Source organism: Rhopalosiphum maidis, chromosome 3, assembly GCF_003676215.2.
Source record: "Rhopalosiphum maidis isolate BTI-1 chromosome 3, ASM367621v3, whole genome shotgun sequence".
NCBI lineage: Eukaryota > Metazoa > Arthropoda > Insecta > Hemiptera > Aphididae > Rhopalosiphum > Rhopalosiphum maidis.
This window is the reverse complement of record NC_040879.1, coordinates 19,761,192-19,783,040: the sequence shown is the minus strand read 5'-3', so window position 1 is coordinate 19,783,040 and position 21,849 is coordinate 19,761,192. Positions and strand designations below refer to the sequence as shown.

At 26.3% G+C, this 21,849-nt stretch overlaps 4 protein-coding genes across 4 annotated transcripts; 2 read left to right on the top strand and 2 right to left on the bottom strand.

The window, feature by feature from the left end:
- Window positions 1-2,443: 2,443 nt before the first annotated feature.
- LOC113556776 (GPI mannosyltransferase 1) lies at window positions 2,444-3,812 on the bottom strand. The gene has a single exon (XM_026961921.1). It carries the CDS (start codon window positions 3,676-3,678, stop codon window positions 2,491-2,493), a length of 1,188 nt encoding a protein of 395 aa, XP_026817722.1. The 5' UTR covers window positions 3,679-3,812; the 3' UTR covers window positions 2,444-2,490.
- A 275-nt stretch (window positions 3,813-4,087) lies between these two features.
- Window positions 4,088-7,284, bottom strand: LOC113556777 (cx9C motif-containing protein 4). Its single transcript, XM_026961922.1, has 3 exons — window positions 7,089-7,284; window positions 4,758-4,894; window positions 4,088-4,321 (listed from the first exon to the last, which is right to left on the bottom strand). Exons 1-3 carry the CDS (start codon window positions 7,144-7,146, stop codon window positions 4,316-4,318), a joined length of 201 nt encoding a protein of 66 aa, XP_026817723.1. The 5' UTR covers window positions 7,147-7,284; the 3' UTR covers window positions 4,088-4,315.
- Window positions 7,285-7,444: 160 nt separating this feature from the next.
- Window positions 7,445-12,035, top strand: LOC113556411 (complex I intermediate-associated protein 30, mitochondrial). The gene is made up of 4 exons (XM_026961335.1): window positions 7,445-7,940; window positions 8,077-8,294; window positions 8,377-8,562; window positions 11,146-12,035. The coding sequence occupies exons 1-4, from the start codon at window positions 7,643-7,645 to the stop codon at window positions 11,371-11,373; spliced, it is 930 nt and encodes a 309-aa protein (XP_026817136.1). The 5' UTR covers window positions 7,445-7,642; the 3' UTR covers window positions 11,374-12,035.
- A 2,137-nt stretch (window positions 12,036-14,172) lies between these two features.
- LOC113558874 lies at window positions 14,173-15,898 on the top strand (the record flags this gene model as incomplete). The annotated part of the gene is made up of 5 exons (XM_026964459.1): window positions 14,173-14,836; window positions 14,933-15,106; window positions 15,198-15,312; window positions 15,398-15,578; window positions 15,671-15,898. Coding segments are annotated over exons 1-5 (861 nt in total), but the record flags the coding sequence as incomplete, so codon positions are not given.
- Between the last annotated feature and the right edge of the window lie 5,951 nt (window positions 15,899-21,849).

The following is a 21,849-nucleotide window of genomic DNA, read 5'->3' as shown; positions in this document are numbered from 1 at the left end:
GACAACATTATAGAATATTACAAGAAATTATTACAATATGCTAACCACCGAATTGCCACTAATGTACTAGTCACACGATCAGAATCTCAACGAGATCTCAGTGAGTGGTAGTCTTTGTTTTCCGCAAACGGTTCAAAGTCAAAATCATGACTAAATTTAAATATATTTATATTTTATTTATTACATACAATATATTCCAAAAGTCGTATATCACCATTGGTATCTCCGTGGCTAAACAATAAATAATTTCAATGTTTTTCTTTTTTTTTTTTTTAGAGTTACTAATAAGAAAATGCTAATTAAATAACACACCTATCACCTATGGTTCAATTTTTTTTTTCATAAAAAAATGAGTGTACCCACGATTTATGCTATTTAACTATTTAAAAAAATATTAATTTAAATTTAATGAAAATCCATCAAATTGTGTAGATTAATATTATAATAGTATTGTGTATATAGTATATACATGTATAATTTAGCAACAGCATTAAGTTATTTCATTGAATTTCTTAATTTTAATAGATACTTTAAAATAAGTTAGGCTGATTAGAGAGTGTAAACGGATACAACACCATTAACTTTTAGTATGCGTGTATGCACAACGCGCAAGGCTGGAGCAAGAAAATCGTTATCCGTTGTGTTAGAATGTTACAAAAAAAAAAAAAAAATAATAAAGCCAATAATTTCATGCAGGTGAAAAAGAAAAGTGTTTAGGCACTATATAAAATAGGTTAGGATCCAGTGTTGTAGAAGATACTTTTTAAAAGTATTTAAAATGTGTAGGTACTTATTTGAATATTTGATAAAAAAAATATACTTTCCGAGTCAAATATCACTTTTTTTCTCAATTTTTTTTTTAATGTGATTGAATTGGAATTACGAAATATATGAACTAAAAAGAAAAATTATTTAAAAATTAGCATTTGTTTCAAAAATATTTCAAATATATATTTGAGTATCTACTTAAAAAGTATCTGGACATTCTAACTCGAGTACTTTACAAGACTGCTAAAATCCAGTAATATATTTTGTAGATAATTGAATTTTTACCAAGTAACATTTACTTTTGTACAAATTGTTAGACACTAGCGTCTGGAATTGTCATTAGTTAAATGAAAACCTACTTAAATCATTGAATAGCATGTCTAAACTATTGATTCATTAAATGTTTAGAAGTCAGAATTGAATTTGGAAGAGAACATAATTTAATTTTTTTTATTCAAATCAATATGTATTTGACCAATAACTTTTCAATTAATTTATAAAAGAAGAATAGACCTAATTTGTATGCAAGATGATGCACCAGCTCATAATTCTAATGTTGTGAGAAGTTAGCTTGATGAGCTCTTACTGTGAAAATGGAAGAATACAAGATACTGAGCACTTTAAACACTTAACCACCTAGGTCCTTTGACTTAACACCAATTAATATTTTTATGAAGTTATTTAAAAAATATTTTTTATCCATCATATTTATTATTATTATTGAACTGCTAATGATATTTGTCATAATATTGAACAAAATATCATACCCGAGACCAAAGTTGGAGTGTGTTTTAAACAAATTGTCTTAAATAAATAGTTTTGTATTTGTTTAAAACATTTAAAAAAAACCAAATTGTATTGTAATGTTTTCTATGAAATATACATTTTATTTTTAGATCACAGTATATTCAATCTTGGTGTAGATAATATAAGAATGATGTTACTTTATAATTTACTTTGAGTATATTACACTTGAAACATTGATAACCATTTAAATACAATGTTTTAAACGAATAAAACATTTGTTTTGTATTATTTTTTAAAAAAAATACTGTTTTTTCCAATAGTGGCTGAGACATTGAGAAGTGGAAAGAATGCCTGGGGCCAAAACTTCAATGCTGTGTTAATAATATTGGAGGTCATTGAATATTTTTAAAATAAAATGTAATCAATTAATTTAGTTTTTTTTTTAAATTTATAATAAATATTAAAAATATTATTTTGAATTGTAATTATAAATTATTACTTTATTATATTCAATCAATTCATCTATCAAAATTCATAATATTTTTATGTACCTATTCAAAGGTTTGATAGAAAGATGTGATTAAACCTAATAAAAAAAAATATACAAGTAATTTGTTTTTATTTTTTTAACTATATTCATCGGCATAACTAGGGGGGAGGGCTTAGTCCCCCTATAAGGGTTTACTTTTTAGCCTTTAAGTTATTTTTAACTTTTCAATTGAAAAGCATTCAATTGATCGTTCAATTTTATATTTTATCTTACTTTATAATTCCAGAGCACAGTAGACTATATTATATTATATGATGGGATGGATTAAATTATAATTATTTGATTCAAAATAGTGATTTATTTTTGTAATAATTAAAATTATTAAACATTTTTAGTCTTGTAATTATAAGGAAAATTAATTCAAAAATTCCAAACTAATAGTAATAAAATATGTTTATATTCAATAAAAATAATTATTTTACAATTTATTTTTTTAACTTGTTACATTTATAATAATCAATCATTATTGATAAAACTTTAACATTGGACAAAAAGAACATAAGTGATTCGACCCAAATTAATTGAAATGTATTAATACCTAAGAACTCTAGGCAATAGGCAAAAGTAAGCCACCCAATTTGAGGTATTACCCAAATCATAACCAGATTTATAATTTCAATATATGTCAAATTAATAAATGGGTAACATATTGGTAAAAATGACACAAACCAAACAAAATATTGAGAAGTCATGACGGTGTTAAATGCTACCATAATAAAAGATAAACAAAACAAACAGAAAGGTAAGTCTTTGGTATAGGAAAATTTGAATGACGTGGACACTAAAAGAATTAATGTTGGAAGTTTTGTTACTATACTGTATATTATTGAAGTTTGGTCGAAGCTCGATAGTAAATAATTAAAATAAAAGTAAACAGAAAAATTATGACGCACATCTAAGCGACGACTATGGTATAAGTATGCTTCATCCAAGAACTGTTGTCCGTAAGAGTAATACCAAGGCAAAGTTAATACAATTAATGATAAAATAAATATGGCAACAAATAATATTTTTTTGCGAGTAGGTAAAAGTCGACTAAGAATCATTTTAGACAATGATGTATAATTTTTTTCACCATCAATGGACAAATAATATACTAAACAATAAATAATGGGATAGATCCGTACATGCACAGATATTGCAAAACAAATTGCAGATAATATATAACAACTTTTGATATGAGCAAGCAACGTTATAAGGACAAGAAAACAAGATATAGAATCGGCATTTCCACGAGTTGAAATCACAATACTTAAAGGATTGTATAACCATAAATATGCACAGACATTACTAAGACCAGGATGGGATTTTGAAACTAATTTACGTATGACAACAGCAATTGCCAAATCGAATGCTGAAAATAATAACTTTCCCCAACAATTGTGTAGTAAAATATTTGGTATAAGTAACATAGCTATTAATGGAGTATATCTGTACGTTGGTCTCATATATGGAGAGTCACCTTCCCACATATGCTGAGCTGCATCAGTGAATATTTTGTAGTCAATGTCGGTATAATGAACACCTGTATCATCATTGTCATACCATTGTGAGAAAAGAATCATAAATATTCTAATAAAGAAAGCTAACGCTGTATGCCAAATGAAATACATGTTATTTTATCTAATAATTACAACTAATTTAAATTCTTGTACTATGCTTCAGTGCATTTGAAGTCAAACACTCCCTAAATTTCATAAATTGGGTTTTACAAGAGTTAGGTTTTAAATCTTTTTCATTTTGTATAATACACGCAGCATATTCTAAACCTTCGACTCGACATTTTAGTAAAAGCTCAGGATATCTTTTAAAGCGTGATTTTGCTTTATTAACTGCATCCATCACTTTGTTGTTCTAGCTGCTCTTGATCTGTAATAAAAAAAATAATAATTTGTATTAAGTTATCATTAATTTGTCTTAGTTTAAATTCAGAATAATAGCATATATTTCTATTAAAGGAAAGTAACTATTAAAATAATTACCAAATAAGTTATCATAACTTACTCAAGATCTTTTTGAAGATTTAATTGTTTGATTTTTTCAATAACTAATTTCTTTTTTATATCTTCTGCAGTATTTGGTTTAAAAATATCATAAAATCCTTTACTAAATAAGATCAAAAAACCAATTGTACTTCCAGTAACTGCAAATATTCTAGGGTATCGTCTGTAGAATGGTAAATCTTTTAATTTCTTTCTATCAGAAAATTGTTGATAAAATTGTTGATGATTTGGCCGATCTGCTGACATATTATTCCTGTTTATATACAGATGAAAAAAATAATTTAAATATTTTAAAATTATAATAAATTATTGTAATTTTTGCAAAGAAAATGTACTTCATCTTTAATTCTTCAAGGAGCAAATTAAAAATACTCAAGGGCGCAGGAATTTTTTTTATATATTTTCAAACAATGATGACGTTTAAACACGTCTTAAATAAGTGTATATAATAAATATTATATTGGCTTATAAAATAAAGAAAAAATACAGTTAGTAAAAAACATATTAATGCATTATATCCTCCTTGCTGACATTTAAAAAACATGTAAACATGTTCGTCAAAAAGTTAAATAAACTATTATATTTTCAATATACTTTTAAAAATAATAATTTCTAATAAAATTAATGATTAAAATCTAGAAATGTATAAAAATAAAAATTAGTAAATAACTTATTTTAGTATTTTTTACCTTAATATTTTGGTTTTCTTCAGTTATTGCTTTAGGTTTCATACCAGAACACACTAGTGAAAATTCGTGATATTTTTTACAACACTCTAATAGATTGTTTATATGTTTTGTGCAACGAGACTCTTGAAAATCATTCTCTAAAACAAAAATAATGTAATTAAACATTATTATTTAAATTAATTTTTTTTTAAATAGTTATAACACATTATTACATTATGTTATATTCTTATGAGTTATGATGATAGATAAATCGAACATAAAATAGTAATTAAATTGCTTTATGTTATTAATTATTTCTAATAAAACATTAATTGAAGGTATATTTTAACATGCTTAATTAGTAATTACTACCTCTGTATCATCAATATTTATCAAAAGTTTAATAAAAATTAACTGTACCAAAAATTATATTTGTAAATAATTTTTTTTATTTATTTAGTAATAAATTATTATTATATATTATTATTATTATTATTATTATTATTATTATTTATTATTATTATTCAAGTAATATTATTATAATATATTAATAAACATAGATTTTACGTTTGTATTCTGAACAAATTATGATAATAAGAAACCTTAATATCAGTATCTCAAAAGAAAAAAACTGAATCGAACCAGAATAGGACACTCAAGAATGACACATGGATATCTGATGGGAAAATACAACTGATTAACATGTCAATTATACGGCTCCAAACTTACATTCAAACATATTGTTAAGGAATGAAAATAGTATGAAAAACAAAGAGAACTCAATATAAGCGACCATATTAGGATAAGTCTAGTTTCAATGTCCAAACCCGGACAACAAATCAACACACTAGAATTCTTTATAACAGTAAAAGTATTAAATATAATATAAATTACATCTAATAATTATAATATACATACATATCTAAACACTACGTCAAAACTGTAATAAACTATCTAATTATATTCTTTTACTTTATTTTCTATCAATAATTGATTTGAATAAGTGATCATTAAAATGTAAATATATATATTTATATACACTACTGTAATACTAATGGCCATATAGTTGTCAAAGCAAAAATTATAAAAATTTCAAGATCAATAAAAAAAAAAAATTATGATAAAAAAACTTAAAGAAAGTAATCAAGATTAAAATAAAATCAACTTATTTTACATTAAGAGAAACAAAAATTGTACATAGTCGAGTGATTTTAATTTTTGTTGGATATACTAAGCTTTAGTTACATTCAAGACTAATTAAATAATCAAATCAAAGATGATAAAATTATCAGTACCTAACATTGTAATGAGTTTTGTTCAATATTTCAATATAACATTAACTCGGGTTTCACACAAAACATTTTAAAAATGTCAATTTATTCAAATTAGTTTAGAACACTGTACTGATCTTTTATATCCAAATGGTTATAAATGTTTAATAATATTATTATTTTTAATGACAATGAAATAGTTTTAGGTCAATGGATTTTTCTTTATGTAAACATAAAGATAACTAATTCATTCAAAATCCACAACCACATACTTATATTAGTTTAAACTAGCATGTTTAGATATTTATAGATGTTATGTGTTTATTATGAATAAGTCAACGAATGGTCCTTTCTGGTTTCTAATATAAAGAACATAATAGTGGTGGGTTTAGTCTAGAGGCAGAGTGAGCAGGTTCCAAACTAAAATGTTTAGTGTTCACCAGTTAAGCATTTATTGTGATGTTTTGATAAGTAAAGTAAATGATTATCATTTTCAATCGAAAGAATGAAAATATTGTATTAGTCTTTCATTATTTATTATACGCTTTGAAGTTGTATTCAAATAATTTTATTTACCAAACTTATTAGTCATCATTAATGTACACTAAGTTTTTTATGTAATTCTTAAATTATAAAATCATAGTTTAATAATATACTATAAAATATTGTGAAATTATTTCATAAATTCAACACAAAATACATTAATTTTGTTTATATTTTTAAGTATTAATACTTGTAGGTATTTAAGTAAAAAAAAAAAAAATGGAAATTAAGAATTTAGACTGTTATATTCTGCTAATAAATAAATTTATGTCCGTGCAAAACATATGACCTACAGCAGCCGTCCCTAGAGATAAGTTCTTTTAAACCTTAATTTGCATATAAAAACCTATTTACGTTTTTATAAGTATAAAAGGGCCATCGCTGTACAGATTTAGAAGCGCAAGGGCGTATGTATTAATTCAAGTGTAAAATTTGAATGAGAAAAACTCACGAGGGCGAGTCATGATTCTCGTCGTAAATATGACCTTATAATAGGCAGTACTAGTATACTATACAATAATACAGTCATTGTACTTACCAGATAGACATTTTTGAATAGCGCAAGCTAACTTCTTACAGGGATCCGGTTTAGGCATAAATCATGAATTATTAACTTCGGAACGGGAGGAAATAAAAACTGTATAATTGCCTATAGTTCGCATACGAATGGAAAACACAATATTGTGTCACCGGCCGTCGATCGCTAATCTATAAATTATCACGAACTATGGACGACTTGGTGTCGGTGAGGGGAGCAAAGTAGCGAACGTATGTTGGTGGGTTATCACGACTGAATAGAATCAACCATGGTTAATAGTATAATCTGTAATTCGATCATTACGGTAAAAGTCGAACCGATAACACTATCAATTGTACGTCGTGCCGAATGCCGTAAGGAAACGATAAGAATTACGAACGATGTGAGACCAATAATTTGTTCGTTTGTTACAAGTTACAATTAATTTAGAAAACTTGATGAGACGTTCGTCCTACTGGGTGCTTATCGTTCTATTGTGTACCCGGCAATCGAAACTCGGGCATTTTGCACCGTGGACACCGTAAATCGATTTCTATGTCCAGTTATTGACTACGATGCAGCGCGTCAAAATATTAACCTTAGGGTTATCCCGTAACCGTTGGAAAGATCCGTTTGGCGCCCACTCGGCGATGACAGATTGGACACGTCGGCGAAGGGTCCATACGTCGTGCGCGACCTTTGAGTTCCATGAAAATGATAAGCGGAGCGGCTACGACACAGGGTTTGAGATCGCTGAGTCGCACACCGAGAGAATCCGCCTGGGCCTGAAACAGCTCAAAAAAGAAATCAAACTATGGAAAAAAGAAATAAAAGAAGTTTTGATCAGTGACCCCATATTTGATTATAGAGCAGGTACCCATACTGTCAATTTTGACAGTGATATAATTGTTTCTTATATTAATTAAAACACCAAAAATATATATAAGTCCTTGTCACAAAAACCAACCTTTTACTATATTAGAATATAATATAATTTTTAATGTTTCAGGTGAAGTGGATGTGTTTTGGAGATTTTACGAAGAATCTTCCTTGGATCACTGGATTGTCACTAGTGATAGTGATCATGCTGAAGGTTTTAGTAATTGTGAATTAAAAATAAGCCATCAGGGTTATGGGCTCTTTCATGGAAACCTATGTTCAAGAGTCCCAAAGGATGGAAGGATTCAAAATTCCGGTTATTGTAATATGATAACAAAACGAGTTTCGGTAAAATTTTATATATTATACTATATTTTTTTTTTCAATTAATCAACAATTATGTTATGTTCATATTTAAACCCATTTTCAGAAATCTTTTCAACGTGATAGTTTTTTGGACTGGAGTCCTTATACACATCTTAATTTACGTTTAAGAGGCGATGGACGAAGTTATTTAATAAACATACATGTGTCTGGACAGTTTGATATTATGTGGAATGATGTATTTACATTTGTGCTTTACACTCGAGGTGGACCATATTGGCAAACCACAAGAGTAAGTAATAATAATAATTATCAATTAACAAATAGGTAATCTATATTTTTATCAAGTTAATTTTAAAGTTCATGTTTTTAATTTAGTCTCTATAATATAAATCAATTGAATTGTGACTAAAGTTTATGATTCATTTTATTGTTTGTAAATTGACTAAAGTCGTTTATTTGTTATTAATGATAATCAGTATTCAGTTTCTTATTATATCAAGATGGTGATATGAAAAGAATGGTATTTTATGAATAAATACTTTTATTCAACTCGGAGAATAATAATATTGTATTAAACCAACGAAGTCGCTTTACTATTACTATGATATTGATATTATAATTTTATTACTAGTTCGCTATGAGTTGACATAAGCGTGTTGTTTATGAATTAAATGACATTTTGTTTTTTTATGAATTCATATAATATCATACCTAGCACAATAATAGTTATACTATTAAAAACAACCAACGAATTCCTATTAGCATTTCCAATGTATTTTCAGCTTCTTTAATCCACCATCTTTATTTTTTACCGTGCATTCTTCCAGCCAAGACTTAGTATATAATATATATACAGGTCTTGATATGCTGTACAATTAGAATTAGTCTTGCATCCCATATTATCGGACTTAGTTGAGTTGTTGGGCTGCGCTCTAACATCACCACTTGCTATCTGAGTCCAAATCCAAAGTATTAATTTAACTAATTTCTTGGGCAGAGTTATTTCGCTTTATCCACAAATTTTATTAAAAGTATATCAAACACTTATAGTTTTCTACTTAAATAAACAATAAACTTATTAACCTACCACTGTTCACTACATTTCACCATTCCTACGCTCCTTAATTCAACGTACGACAGACCAGCGTTTGCAGAGAAGTCATTACAAGTGTAGTGCGAGTACCTGAGGTCATTATAATACCATATAATAATATTTTATAAATTTGCTGATGCAAAGGTTTTAACTTATTCTGATTATTTCTGATTAGGCTGAATGACCAAAATTTGTTAATGTGTTCTGAAAATAAGTTTTCAATAAAACTATCTTATCTGTTCCTTTGTTCTAGCATTTTATTTTTAAGTGCCATTATTAACAGAAATGTCTAAATTGCTTTAAATGTTTTTAAGGATTAATTATACTTGTAATATTAAATAATTCTACAAACATTTTTTATAAGTTAATTTGTTGATCTAAAGTTGTTAATTTGTATATTGTGTTTAAAGGGTTTGTAGGAAATTGTTCAATTTCTCTAATAAAAGATAATACTTTAGGATCTAGCCAATTTAAGCTTTTAATAATATTTCATTAGTTGCGAACTGTAATTTATGTTATTAAGGATGCCTGAACGTTTTTTCAATTTACAGAGCTGTTAGTTCATTAATGGCTTTGTAAATTGTCACTACTGGATATGTACATTGCAGCTTGAAGGTCCAATTTCGGTTCAGTAACTATCTACACATAGGTTAATAATATGATAATAATTAGAGTAGAAATTAATAAGCATAATTAAGTTTTTATTTGGTTTTGTTAAATAAATTATATAATTTATCCAGTAATTTTGGTTAAAATTAGATAACAATTGTTTTATACAACACTGCATTTATTTTACAGATCTATTAAGAGACCGTAACATCCGCATGTGTTGTCTCCTTCTTGGCTTCTTACAAGTACGCAACATAACAAATTTGTGCTCAGCAGATCACGTTTAGCACCGTTAGTTAAAAAATTAGAGTAAATTGACCTATTTTGAAACTTGATGGTAAGAACATTATCTGTGTTTGTATGTTGATATTTTACGATTATTAAGTTTTTAAGTGAGTTATGAGAATTTTTAATGTACGTTATATTATACACGCATAACTTACTAAAGCTTTGCAACATACAAACACTGATAATTTTCTTACCATTAAGTTTCATAATAGGTCAATTAACTCTAATTTTTAAACTGACGGAGCTAAATGTCTAAATTTGCTATATTACGTACTTATAAGACAAAGACAACTCATGTGAGTGTGACGCCTTCTTAAAACTTGATAGAATGATTAAAATTGAAAATAGTTAATAAATATATAGACTTGTCTATGTATATAACTAAATATATACTGCGGCTCTCCTTTGAAATATTATTTAAATGAAATAAAAAAATAAGCATTTTGACTTAAATGTTATATTAGAAATTATAATTCTAGATTCAACCATAATTTTACCCTGATTATGTCGTCTAAACTAAATTTTTATTTGATTACTCAGTTGAATCATATTGTTTTCCACTTTAGATAAACATCTATGTATTATATTATAAAAATATTACAAATTTTAAACACCTGAAATTAGTTGTTTTATTGATTTTTATTTTAAATTTCATGTATTGCTACAATTTGTATTAATACTTTTAATTAATTTTGATTTGAGAACAGATTGATGAAAATTAAATAATATGTAATATAACTAATGTTATGTTTGTAAATTTTGGATTGTCCGTTATAATTTTCTATAAATAAATTTTCTATTCTGTATTCAACTACTATATAGATTAAATAATAATAATACAGGATTGCATAATAATTTATTATTTATTTATTTATTTTTTAGATACCATTTTCAAAATTCTTTTTCGCCAGCAAAGGACGGATACAAGATAAACAAGCACCATTGCCATTATATAGAATTACTCATTTTGGTATTACTGTATCAGATAAAGCTGATGGCCCTTTTCAATTAGAATTAGATTATATAGGCGCTGATTTTGATCCTGCCCATCATGAAGAGACTGCGTATGAAATGTATGAAATTAAACAAAATTTCATTGTTGGAACATAAATGCATAACTTGTTATAATATTAGTTTATAGATTATTTAATATTTATGTTTATGTAAACAATCTTGTTACACAGTAGTTGAAATTTAAACTTATAAATGGTTACATTTTAGTTTTTTTTTTAATTACAAGTGAGATGATATGACTATATGAAATATATTTTTATTAAAATGCATTTGAAACATCAGAAAAGCATAGTTTGTCTGACTCTAAAAGCTTATTAAATATTTGGGCGTTGCTCGATTGTGGCCCAAAGTAACCTTTTTACCTTTTCACCTTTCCCGATTGCGGATCATACATATAGGAAATACGTATTTTGAAATAAATATAGCTATCGATTATGCATGATTCGCATGATCACCAATATTCAGCATGGTAATTTGGTGCTGCCATAGATTTAACTTCTATACAACCTTCAACTGCTAAAATATGAACATTTTGTGGTTATTTAGTGACACTTATATTGATAATAATTCTGATTTTCCTTCTAAAATATGGGCTACTTATAGTTCCAGTATTTGACAATGATGCGTGTGAAAGCTTCCATTTTAAATTAAATTACCAAGTACATTTCAATTTTTGGACTCTTCGGGAAACAACCAAACAAATTAATAAAAAAAATTTATACAAACCTAGATTACAAAATTAAACAACTTGAAAATATCTAATTTTAATTTTTAAAAAATAATGAGTTTTAAAAATCTACCTCTAACACTATTATTATTTTACTATTTATTGACATATTAATTGTATTTTATCTTTTTTTTATTGTAAACAGTTTATTATTTTAATGCTTGACTATTTATTTATTGACACATTAATTGTATTTCATATATTAAAATCTCAAATACAAATATCTCCAAATGGTTCCAATACAGTATTTAAAAATTTAAAATATTAACTTTATTTTATTAATTATAAGCTATTTTGTGAATCAATATATGTTTAGACGCAATCGGGATACTTATATTTGGAATAAAATACGACTACCTGAATTTGAGCCGCAATTGGGCAACTCCAAAATATTTAGCTTACTAGATTAATATAATATAATTAAATGTTTACAATAAAATTGTAGAACAATACTTTTTCTTTAATATTTTTATTGAGTTTTCTGTTAAGTAATAATGGGTAATTGAATTAATAAATATTATGATTTATTATTTCAATGGCAGCAACATATATGTGTATTATTTATACTATAAGATTAAGCGTTTTTAATTTTTCATCAAAACTGAATGACAAAATATATTCAAATTTCATTCATGATTATTAAAATATGTGTATGTATTAAAATTTGTTCTAATCAGACAAACCTGTATTCTTGTTATGTATTTGTCAAAAACAATCACAATTTATACACAAATTTGGGGAATCGTGTTGATTTTAATAGCCACTATTCATCGATATACTTACACGATTCCGCATAATTTTAATACAACGTTATCATTTCGAATACAAAATATATATAATTATAACGTATACTATACTACAAATGATTTTGTGCTTTGAACAATGAAAATAAAACTTTCAGAAAACATGATTTTAATTTACATTTAGTTTACAACTCGTTTTTTTCGTATATCAACATCATCAAATACCAATTGTCAAGAGTCCATTAATTGAATTTTGCAGATAAAGTATTAGATAAATAGCAATTACGTTACATTATCTCTATATTATTGACTTCATATTGAGTTCTTTTTAAAAAATAATCGGTTCACGTGTACAGACATACCTAGTTCAGAGTGGGGAAAAGAATTAGCATTAGCCATTATGTTTATATATATTAATCAGAGCTAAAAGATTAAGAAATTAAAAACCCCGGTTTTGACTGTTTAGAGGAGTTAATAATGTATATTGAACATCTTAATATACTATGAGTATTTCCATATAAAACTAACAATTAACAAATAGAATTAGTAATAGGTACTTATCTAGTACTTACGAATTACGATATAGCATACTATTATACTAATACTGTAATCATAAGCAATAGCAGTGTTAAAAGTAATACTTATATAATAACGGATGGTATAAAATTAATAAAAAAAATGGTAAAAAAACTATTTATGGTGGATTTGCATATATACAATCCATCATAAACTTACAAAGTGATAAATAGCATCAGATGGAAATATTTCCAAAGTCATCGGAAAAATTTTCCGAAATCTTTTTTTTGTCTATGCGCCTGGTGATATAGCCACATATGTAGGTACTATTTTAAATGTATAGGTATAATAACGGCTACAATTTAATGTAGTTTAAGCTTATTTTTTTTTTTTTAATTTTCAATCATTATTAAGTTGTTTTTTTTTCAGTATGTTGATGCTCAAATAAATATGAAAAATATTATGGCATGAACACGTAACGTTTTCTTATTAATCCTCGTTAAACATTTATACCATATGGATATGTATAATACTCAAACACTAAACAGACAACGGACGAACATTTAAGGATATCGGCGGGCATTATAATAAGTAGGTACCTAGAAAATGTCGGTCGACATCTCGACCGTACCGATCCTATGAAATGATGAACAGTACGTACATTTCGTCACACTCTCCGGTTATTGCATTTTAACGGTTAAAACGATCGGTTGGTTTTTGTCGGCGCCCGGCGGTAATGTTCGTGCATCGGACAATTTCAAGTGTATCCCAAAATGATGGAAAATATTACACGAATTGTGCGCATGGTAAAGTTTGGCAATAACATTTTACTCCATGATGACAACCACGTGGGTACCAGCCACGATTTAAGATGGTATGGTTGCCCGACGACCTGTGATAAAGAACGTTTAAAACTGGCAACGAAATTCAATAACTAGAACAGTTGGAATATTGTACACTAGCGCTTGCGAAATGATGTGTACCGATCGTGATTTAAGAATAGTAGCCCGCACGGTATTTGAGCTTATAGGCTATAGCCACTATTACATTCAAGCGCTAGTAGTACATTTTCCAGTTTTTTTTTTAATAGTGATTTCGGTAGACACTTCATAATGATTCGTCGGGTAACCATACTATCTTAGTCCGTGGTACCAACGCCGAAAAATATCTTAAAACGAAAAACGCATTATTAGACAAACGTGCCGATGCCAGATCGCCATATTGGTCAGTGCGTTTCCAGTCGTCCGTTGACAAGTGCCTGTTATTGTTATTATTGACTTATTGTTATCGATCCAAATGATCTAGTGCTGGTAAACAGATATCGCGTCCCTTCCGTCTCCACTGTTCTCGTGTATACCTATTTTTTTTTTTTTATTTTTTTTTTACCATACTACTTAAACCATTTTAAAAATGTTTAAATGTCCAAAGTGTACGGTTACGTGTACACGCAAATACAATTTAACTAGGCATCTTAAAACACACGATAGAGTCCGCCACAGCTACCGGTGCGGTATGTGTATTGCAACGTTCAAGACCCAGTATATGTTGTCACGACATATAATAAGAGTCCATGGTATGTTCATATCATTTAATTTAACATAATTTAGGTATTGTTTTAATTTATTAAGTTTTAGATTTAACATTCTATTTTTTTCTGTTTATTAAATAGCCATTGTTTACGCCCCTGCACATAGCAAATCCAACAATGTTAAGGCAACTCCTCAAGTTAATGTCCCCCACAGCCCAGTTGGACCACATATTGTTGATTTTTGCTCGGATAATGAAATTTTTGTTACAGCTTTGAATGAATTTGAAAACACAGACTTGTATGATACAATTCAAGGTTAGTTTATTACTTATTGAACTATTATTATAGGCAAAATATAGGCTAATTAAGTTTTTTTTTTCAATTAATGATCCTTGTACGACTGCAGTTAATGAAGAAATAACTTTTACTGCTAACAGTGTTAATAATATTGAAATCAAAAAAGAATATATACCTGCATGCGATCAACTGATTGCGGTACATAGTGAAAACTTACACAAAAGGTAAGTAAGCTTAGAATTTGGATGTTAAATTTATTTTATGTATAATATATTTAAATTTTATATCTTTTATTACTCCTAAAAATAGATCTGCTCTGAGAGAAATTTTTAAAAAGTATCAGAAGGTGCATAACTCTCCAACTAAAATGTTAAACTGGGTATCACATGCAGCATCATTTTCATATCAACTTAATTTAGAGTTCAATGTATTAGGAATTTTAATGATGGATACACTTGCTGATGATTTAACTCCCATAGATGAGGCCATAGTAAGTTAATTTACATATACGCACATACACACATACAAAAAAATATCCTAATTAAAATATTTAAATTTAATAATTTTACTTAATCATATTAGATACAGATGTTGTACCAAGACTCATCTATTGTTATGGAAAAGATACAACATCACACACAATACTATATATTCATGCAGTTAATATATAGCCACAGAAGAATAATGGATAACATATCTAACAATCTCAACAATCAAATCAAAACTAATTGGATGAAAAATACAATCAAAATACTAGAATATTTTGATTTTACCCATGATACTGCCAAGTTTATGATAGAAAGAATAAAAAAATTGATTATATGCCGTAAATATTAATTTTTATGATAAAAATTTTATTATAACTACAGTCAAACCTCTATTTAACAAACTTAATGGTTCTTTGAAAACAATTTTTTAAATAGAAGTTTCATTAGAAAGAAATAATATTTTTTTTAACTACAAAATTAATTTTTACTGTACCAGATGTATGTATGTATTTAATAATATTTAATAATAAATAAATAATGAGAATAATTTAACTAGCAGTAGTGCAATCTATATTAATATTCAATTTTTTAGCAAGTTATAGCGTAAATTAAAAATGCTCATAACTCACTTAAAAACTGAATAATCGTAAAAAAATCCTACATTCAAACACAATGTTCTTACCATCAATTTTTATAATAGGTTAATTCATTCTAATTTTTAAAGTAACGTAGCTAAATGTGAGAATTTTAGTTAGAATTATGCTAAAATAATATGACGGCAACCATAACACAGATAACTTATTTAAAATTCTTAAGGTTTTCTCACTTGTTCAATTGTATGATACAATGCCGATAATAGAAATACATAAAAATAAATCTAACTTAAAACACCCCAATAGGAAAATACAAGAAGTACCACTGATGATAATTTTATTCTAAACAAACCTAATACTATACTGACGGAAAATTTTTTAATAAATAACTATATAATCTTAAAATTATTAAGAATAACTCAAGATTTGAAATTATAATAAAACAAATGTGTTTGCAGTTATTTTGCTAACAGTTCCATTATTATGTTATTTATTATTAAAAAAAAAATTCCCTATTTTTTATTAACTCTGTTAAATTATTATTAATTTTTTTATAAATATTCAATCTACATTTTTAAGTGTTGCTTACATATTCATTAACTCTATTTTAATAAGTTACGGAACTTGAAATTGTGAACTCCCTGCTTCTAACTTAAGCTTTTCTTAAAGGGAGTAGGTATCAAACAATATATTATCAGCTGTTTTTTGTAACATTATTGTTTTAGATTTCAAATAAAAAAAAAATAAATATGTATAATAAGTATTAATGAATTAACTAAACTACAAAAACGACCATTGACTTAAGTATTATTTATTATTTAAGTAGATTATATTTATGGGGATTATGGTAGAGCTTAACTTCAAATGTAAATTAAATATAAATTGTGCCTAATATTATTATTATTATTTTTTTTTTTTTATTATTTTAATTTTATGACTATTAATATTTTGTAAAAAGTAATTCAATTTTAATTTATATTGATGAATGTTGAGTTTAAACTTTAAATGTATTGATTGCACAGTTACATGCCAAATTTATTTGTTTATTTTTTGTCTATGTAGTTTAATTTGTATATTGTATTTGGTTGTTGAAGAATTTATAGTTTGTACCTAACTAAATTTTCATATGTGATATTATTACTCTAAAAATTATCATAAGCCAATAAAATAAGTGCAAGTGAATTATATATCATTTATCTTAAGAATTGTGTACAGTGTGTTAATTTTTAAAGGTAACACAACATATTTTAGTCCAGTGACTTCAGATTGATATGGAGTTTTTGAGAGGAGTTTAGTGAATATCTAAATAAACATTTTTTGATATTTTTAAAATTTTTATATCTTTCTCTGTGTGCATGCGAAATACAACTTCCATTTTTTTTAAATAGCAAGAGGTGTTTTCAATACAAAATTCGATATTTATGTATTCCTTAACTCCTCTTGTAAATCTCATATCAATCTGAAGTCACTGGACTGCAATAATTAGTTTCAATGATTCTTTCTCGAGCATACAAATTATTGAAAAATGTAAATTAATTTTAATTTTTAGATTTCTGATATCTGGATTTTGATGTAATTTTATAAATATAACAAATTGTATTTTCAGTTTTTATACAAAATGCTTAGTTTCAAAAATAGTCTATCTCCAGAATGAAAAGTGACTGTTGGTGTTGATATATGACATTTTAGATCCTCAACACATTTTGGAAAATATAAAAACAAAAAATTAAAGTAATAAATCAATAAATGACAAACAAATAAAACTTTTTCTAAATGTATTAATGTGTAATGATAAACAGATTCCAATTTATATATTTTTAACATTATATTATAATAATAATCTAGACACGCGGTAGCGTGTCAAGCCAAGTTCTAGCCAACAGAACAGACAAACAGTGCCGTGCGTATATTACCCGAATCATTTGGAACTACTATTGACCCCCACATAACTCAAAAACTGTTTGACATAAACATGTTAAATTTGACTCATATATTGAGACTTGCGAGATACATATGTGCTCCAAATAGTCCAAACTTCATAAATACACCTCAAACCGTTATTTAGATATTAACGTCCAAAAATGGTAAGCAGTCACTTTGTACGGTCCATTGTTTAAACTGCATAACTCGGACACTTGGTACTATTATAATATACATAAAGTATATATTAATGTATGTAGTTACATACCTAAATGTTAAGTGTATATAATGTAAATTATTACAATGTAAAAATTAAATCTAAAAAAAGTAAATTTATTAAAAACGTTGTAAAATATAATATATTACTATTAGTTAAAAAAATAAGTTTATATCAATTAAAATATTCTACACACTGTACAATATAAATATAAATAAAAATAATATCGAAAAAAAAATCAGTTAAAAAAAAAATAATGTTAAAACCTACATGTTTAATACATGGAATTTAAAAATTTAAAACTATTTCTATGTTTTGTTGCTGGTTATATAAAGTTAATAGCTTATTATTTACACTTAGAATTTGATTTTTTCTTTTTGTGTAGCCTATTGTCACATTCGTCCAATTGTATTGCCTGCAAAACTGTCGAAAAACTCGGAGAATGTACAAGATACTTAGATTTACCAAATAATATTTAAATTTAATAACATTTTTAATAAAATTGTATATAATATATATATATATATATATATATATATGTATATATAATAGTACAAAGTGTCCGCGTTTTGCACTTTTAATGCTCGACCGTACAAAGTGACTTAGAACCTCCAAAAATAGTCATTTTTATCACTGACTGTCTTATAGATCAAAATTCTAGCCCAGTTCTAGATGACCTAGAAAGTTCAAATTTTGTTCACATAGGTTAGGATAGGTAGTTGGGTAAATACAAAGGAAAAAAATCAGAAACTAGTAAATTTTTATAATTTTATTATAATTTTTTTATTAATTGATTTTATTATAATTTTTAAGTTAATTTATCTATTCTATTTAATTTTCCAATTAATTAATTCTATTAGAAACACTTGAATTACTTAAAGTGCCTGCAATTTAATGTAATGTAAGAATCTAAAGAACCAACAATTAGAATTATCACTTTATCAGAACCTTTCCTGTATCGTCTTGCCAAAAATACGTCCAGTTGAATATATGTGCCAACATTGGTGACCCGCGCGAAGCAATATACTTTTTTTCTATGTAATTATGTAATTAATATTAATTAAAAAAAATTACAATTAAATAATTTATCTTAAGATTATGAATTACCCACCCACCAGGAGAAATAATGTAAATAAAGTGTTAGTTAAAAATATATTTAAAAAGTGATAAAATAATTTTATGTTTTTCTAATCACTCTGTATTTTGTAGGAATATTTTAAATTATTATAATTATAAATATAATAAATATAAAAAAAATAAATATTATATAAAATAATTAAAATTATTGATAATATTTAAATTTAAATTTTAGACTATTATAAATTTATAAGTTATCGAGTTATGTCGTAAGTACATTGATTACGTTGGTCATTTTATTCAACAGGCTATTATAGTATTATTTATTCATATTTATTATGTACCTAAGGTGTTTTTTGTTATATCGATTTAACTTTCATAATTTTTTTTTCGTATGTGGTTCAGTGTTAATAAAATTAACTAAAACATCAAATTCTTTTCAAGTTTAAAAAAAATAATTATTCAAATCGCAGTTTTATTGAATAAATTATAATAATTTTATAATGACGTGAGATGTTTAATTTGTGTAAAATACCGTGTGCAACTTGGTGCATATCCAAGGGGCTAAGGGGCTTTAGCCCCCTTTTTTGAACAATTTTTCTTAATTTATGGTGCCACCTGAAATCGCAGGGAGTGTAGCCGTGCAGGTGCATACCCTGCACCCCCCGTGGACACGCTTATGCGTACGCAGAATAATAATCTTATTATTTTTCTTATTATACTTTATACTTCTTCGTATTAAATAAAACGTAAATATCGACATATGCCGAGGGCGCTACAAAGCGTAGTACAATATCTAAACATTGAAAATGCGCTGCACGCGACCAATCGAAAACCTTCGTCGCGGCAGCGCCGCTCCGTCGTTTTACAAGCTTCGATTTTGTTTTTACCAGCGGTTTTCGGCACCGCTTACGTTTAAATTTATTAAAACAACAACAACAACATAAACAACAGAACGTGATTGCTTATTTAATATGTTTTAATAATTTAGTATTAACGATAAATATTATTAGTTAACATTAAATTTATTTAACTACCTATTATTTTAAAATGTTACGATCAAAAAGAACAAAGCTCATTGCGGAATCTGGGAGATATAAATTCGTAAGCACCTATTTATTATACCACTTTTGTATTAATATTTTAGATTAAGTTTTTGCTTTATTTTTAATTATGTTTTTATAAATATATTTAAATTACTAGTTAATTATTAAACTTAAATAGATAATTACAAGTTCCTGATTGATTGTGTTAAGTTATTTTAAGAATATTTTATTTAATTGTTATTAAATAATTTAATTAATAGAACAACTGTGGTAAATTATTAAAATATAATTATAATAATATACCTATTTTATTTTATTAAATGTTTGATTTTTATCAAATGTGCAGTGGTTAAACTGAGGGGGGATTCATCCCAGGCGTAATTTTTTTGTGGGCCTTTATTTAATTATTGACATTAGAAGTTAAAAAACTATTTTTATTTCACATAATTTGTTTAAGATTTGGTGATGACCACGTTTATTGGAATGAAAAGCAAAAAATGAAACCATACACGGCGTAAAATAATTTAATGGTTATTCTATTAATTATTATTTGAGCGCGTAGCTGCGCGATCGGCGTACGTCGACGATCGACAGACGACAGTGCATATTACATAGAGACAGAATAATAATAAAAAGACAAAAATATTTTTATTTTTAAATAATTTTATTTGTAGGTACTTATTGAAGGCGGCTTGATATATTTTATTCCAAAACATGATTTTAATTCGTTTACAATAATCGGTTATGATAGTAATAGGTATTTGTCGAAATATTTGTAATAAACTTGATATATTTGTGACTTACCAGTTATTTCCAATTCAAATATCGATTATGATATAGAAAAATAAATATTTGTTTATAATAAATAACATATCAAATCCATGGTTACAAAAAATATCGTTATTTACGCAGTTTCGTAAAAAAGTAAAGTTCATACGTTCATAAAATTTTTTCTATATTCACACTGGAATATTTTTTTTTTAAGTTACTTGAATGAAAACGTATGGATAACCTTGTATCGGGTTTTTAACCTTAGGTATAAATCCCAAGAATTTTACAAATTTTCAACTTTAAAATTCTTTGCAAATTTTTGTGATTTTGATATATATCGTAAACATTAGAACTTTTAATGCTAATAAGTTATAAGCAAGTTTATACATAAGGTGATTTTTTAAGCATGCTCACCCCATTATTATGCCTTAATTATGCATATATTCAAATTTTGATTTTTGAAGTTGGTGGCGGTTTGAATTTATTTTGTTCTGTTATATCTTTATTTGAATCTATTATAGGAAAAAAATATAAAATACATTTTGTGAACATTTCAAGTATTGTAACAGTTTCCAAATTATACTTTCTACTTCGTCGCCCACCCAACCAGATGGTGTCAACTTTCTAGAATTACAAATTATAAACCATA

What these genes read in the sequence shown, in the direction of transcription:
- LOC113556777 (XM_026961922.1), bottom strand. Translation starts at nt 7,146, where the DNA reads ATGCCTAAACCGGATCCCTGTAAGAAGTTAGCTTGCGCTATTCAAAAA. An exon ending in TATTCAAAAATGTCTATCTG is followed by an intron (nt 4,895 to 7,088) that starts GTAAGTACAATG and finishes TTTTTGTTTTAG; the next exon opens with AGAATGATTTTCAAGAGTCT.
- LOC113556411 (XM_026961335.1), top strand. Translation starts at nt 7,643, where the DNA reads ATGCAGCGCGTCAAAATATTAACCTTAGGGTTATCCCGTAACCGTTGG. An exon ending in CATATTTGATTATAGAGCAG is followed by an intron (nt 7,941 to 8,076) that starts GTACCCATACTG and finishes TTAATGTTTCAG; the next exon opens with GTGAAGTGGATGTGTTTTGG. An exon ending in TGATAACAAAACGAGTTTCG is followed by an intron (nt 8,295 to 8,376) that starts GTAAAATTTTAT and finishes ACCCATTTTCAG; the next exon opens with AAATCTTTTCAACGTGATAG.
- LOC113556776 (XM_026961921.1), bottom strand. Translation starts at nt 3,678, where the DNA reads ATGTATTTCATTTGGCATACAGCGTTAGCTTTCTTTATTAGAATATTT.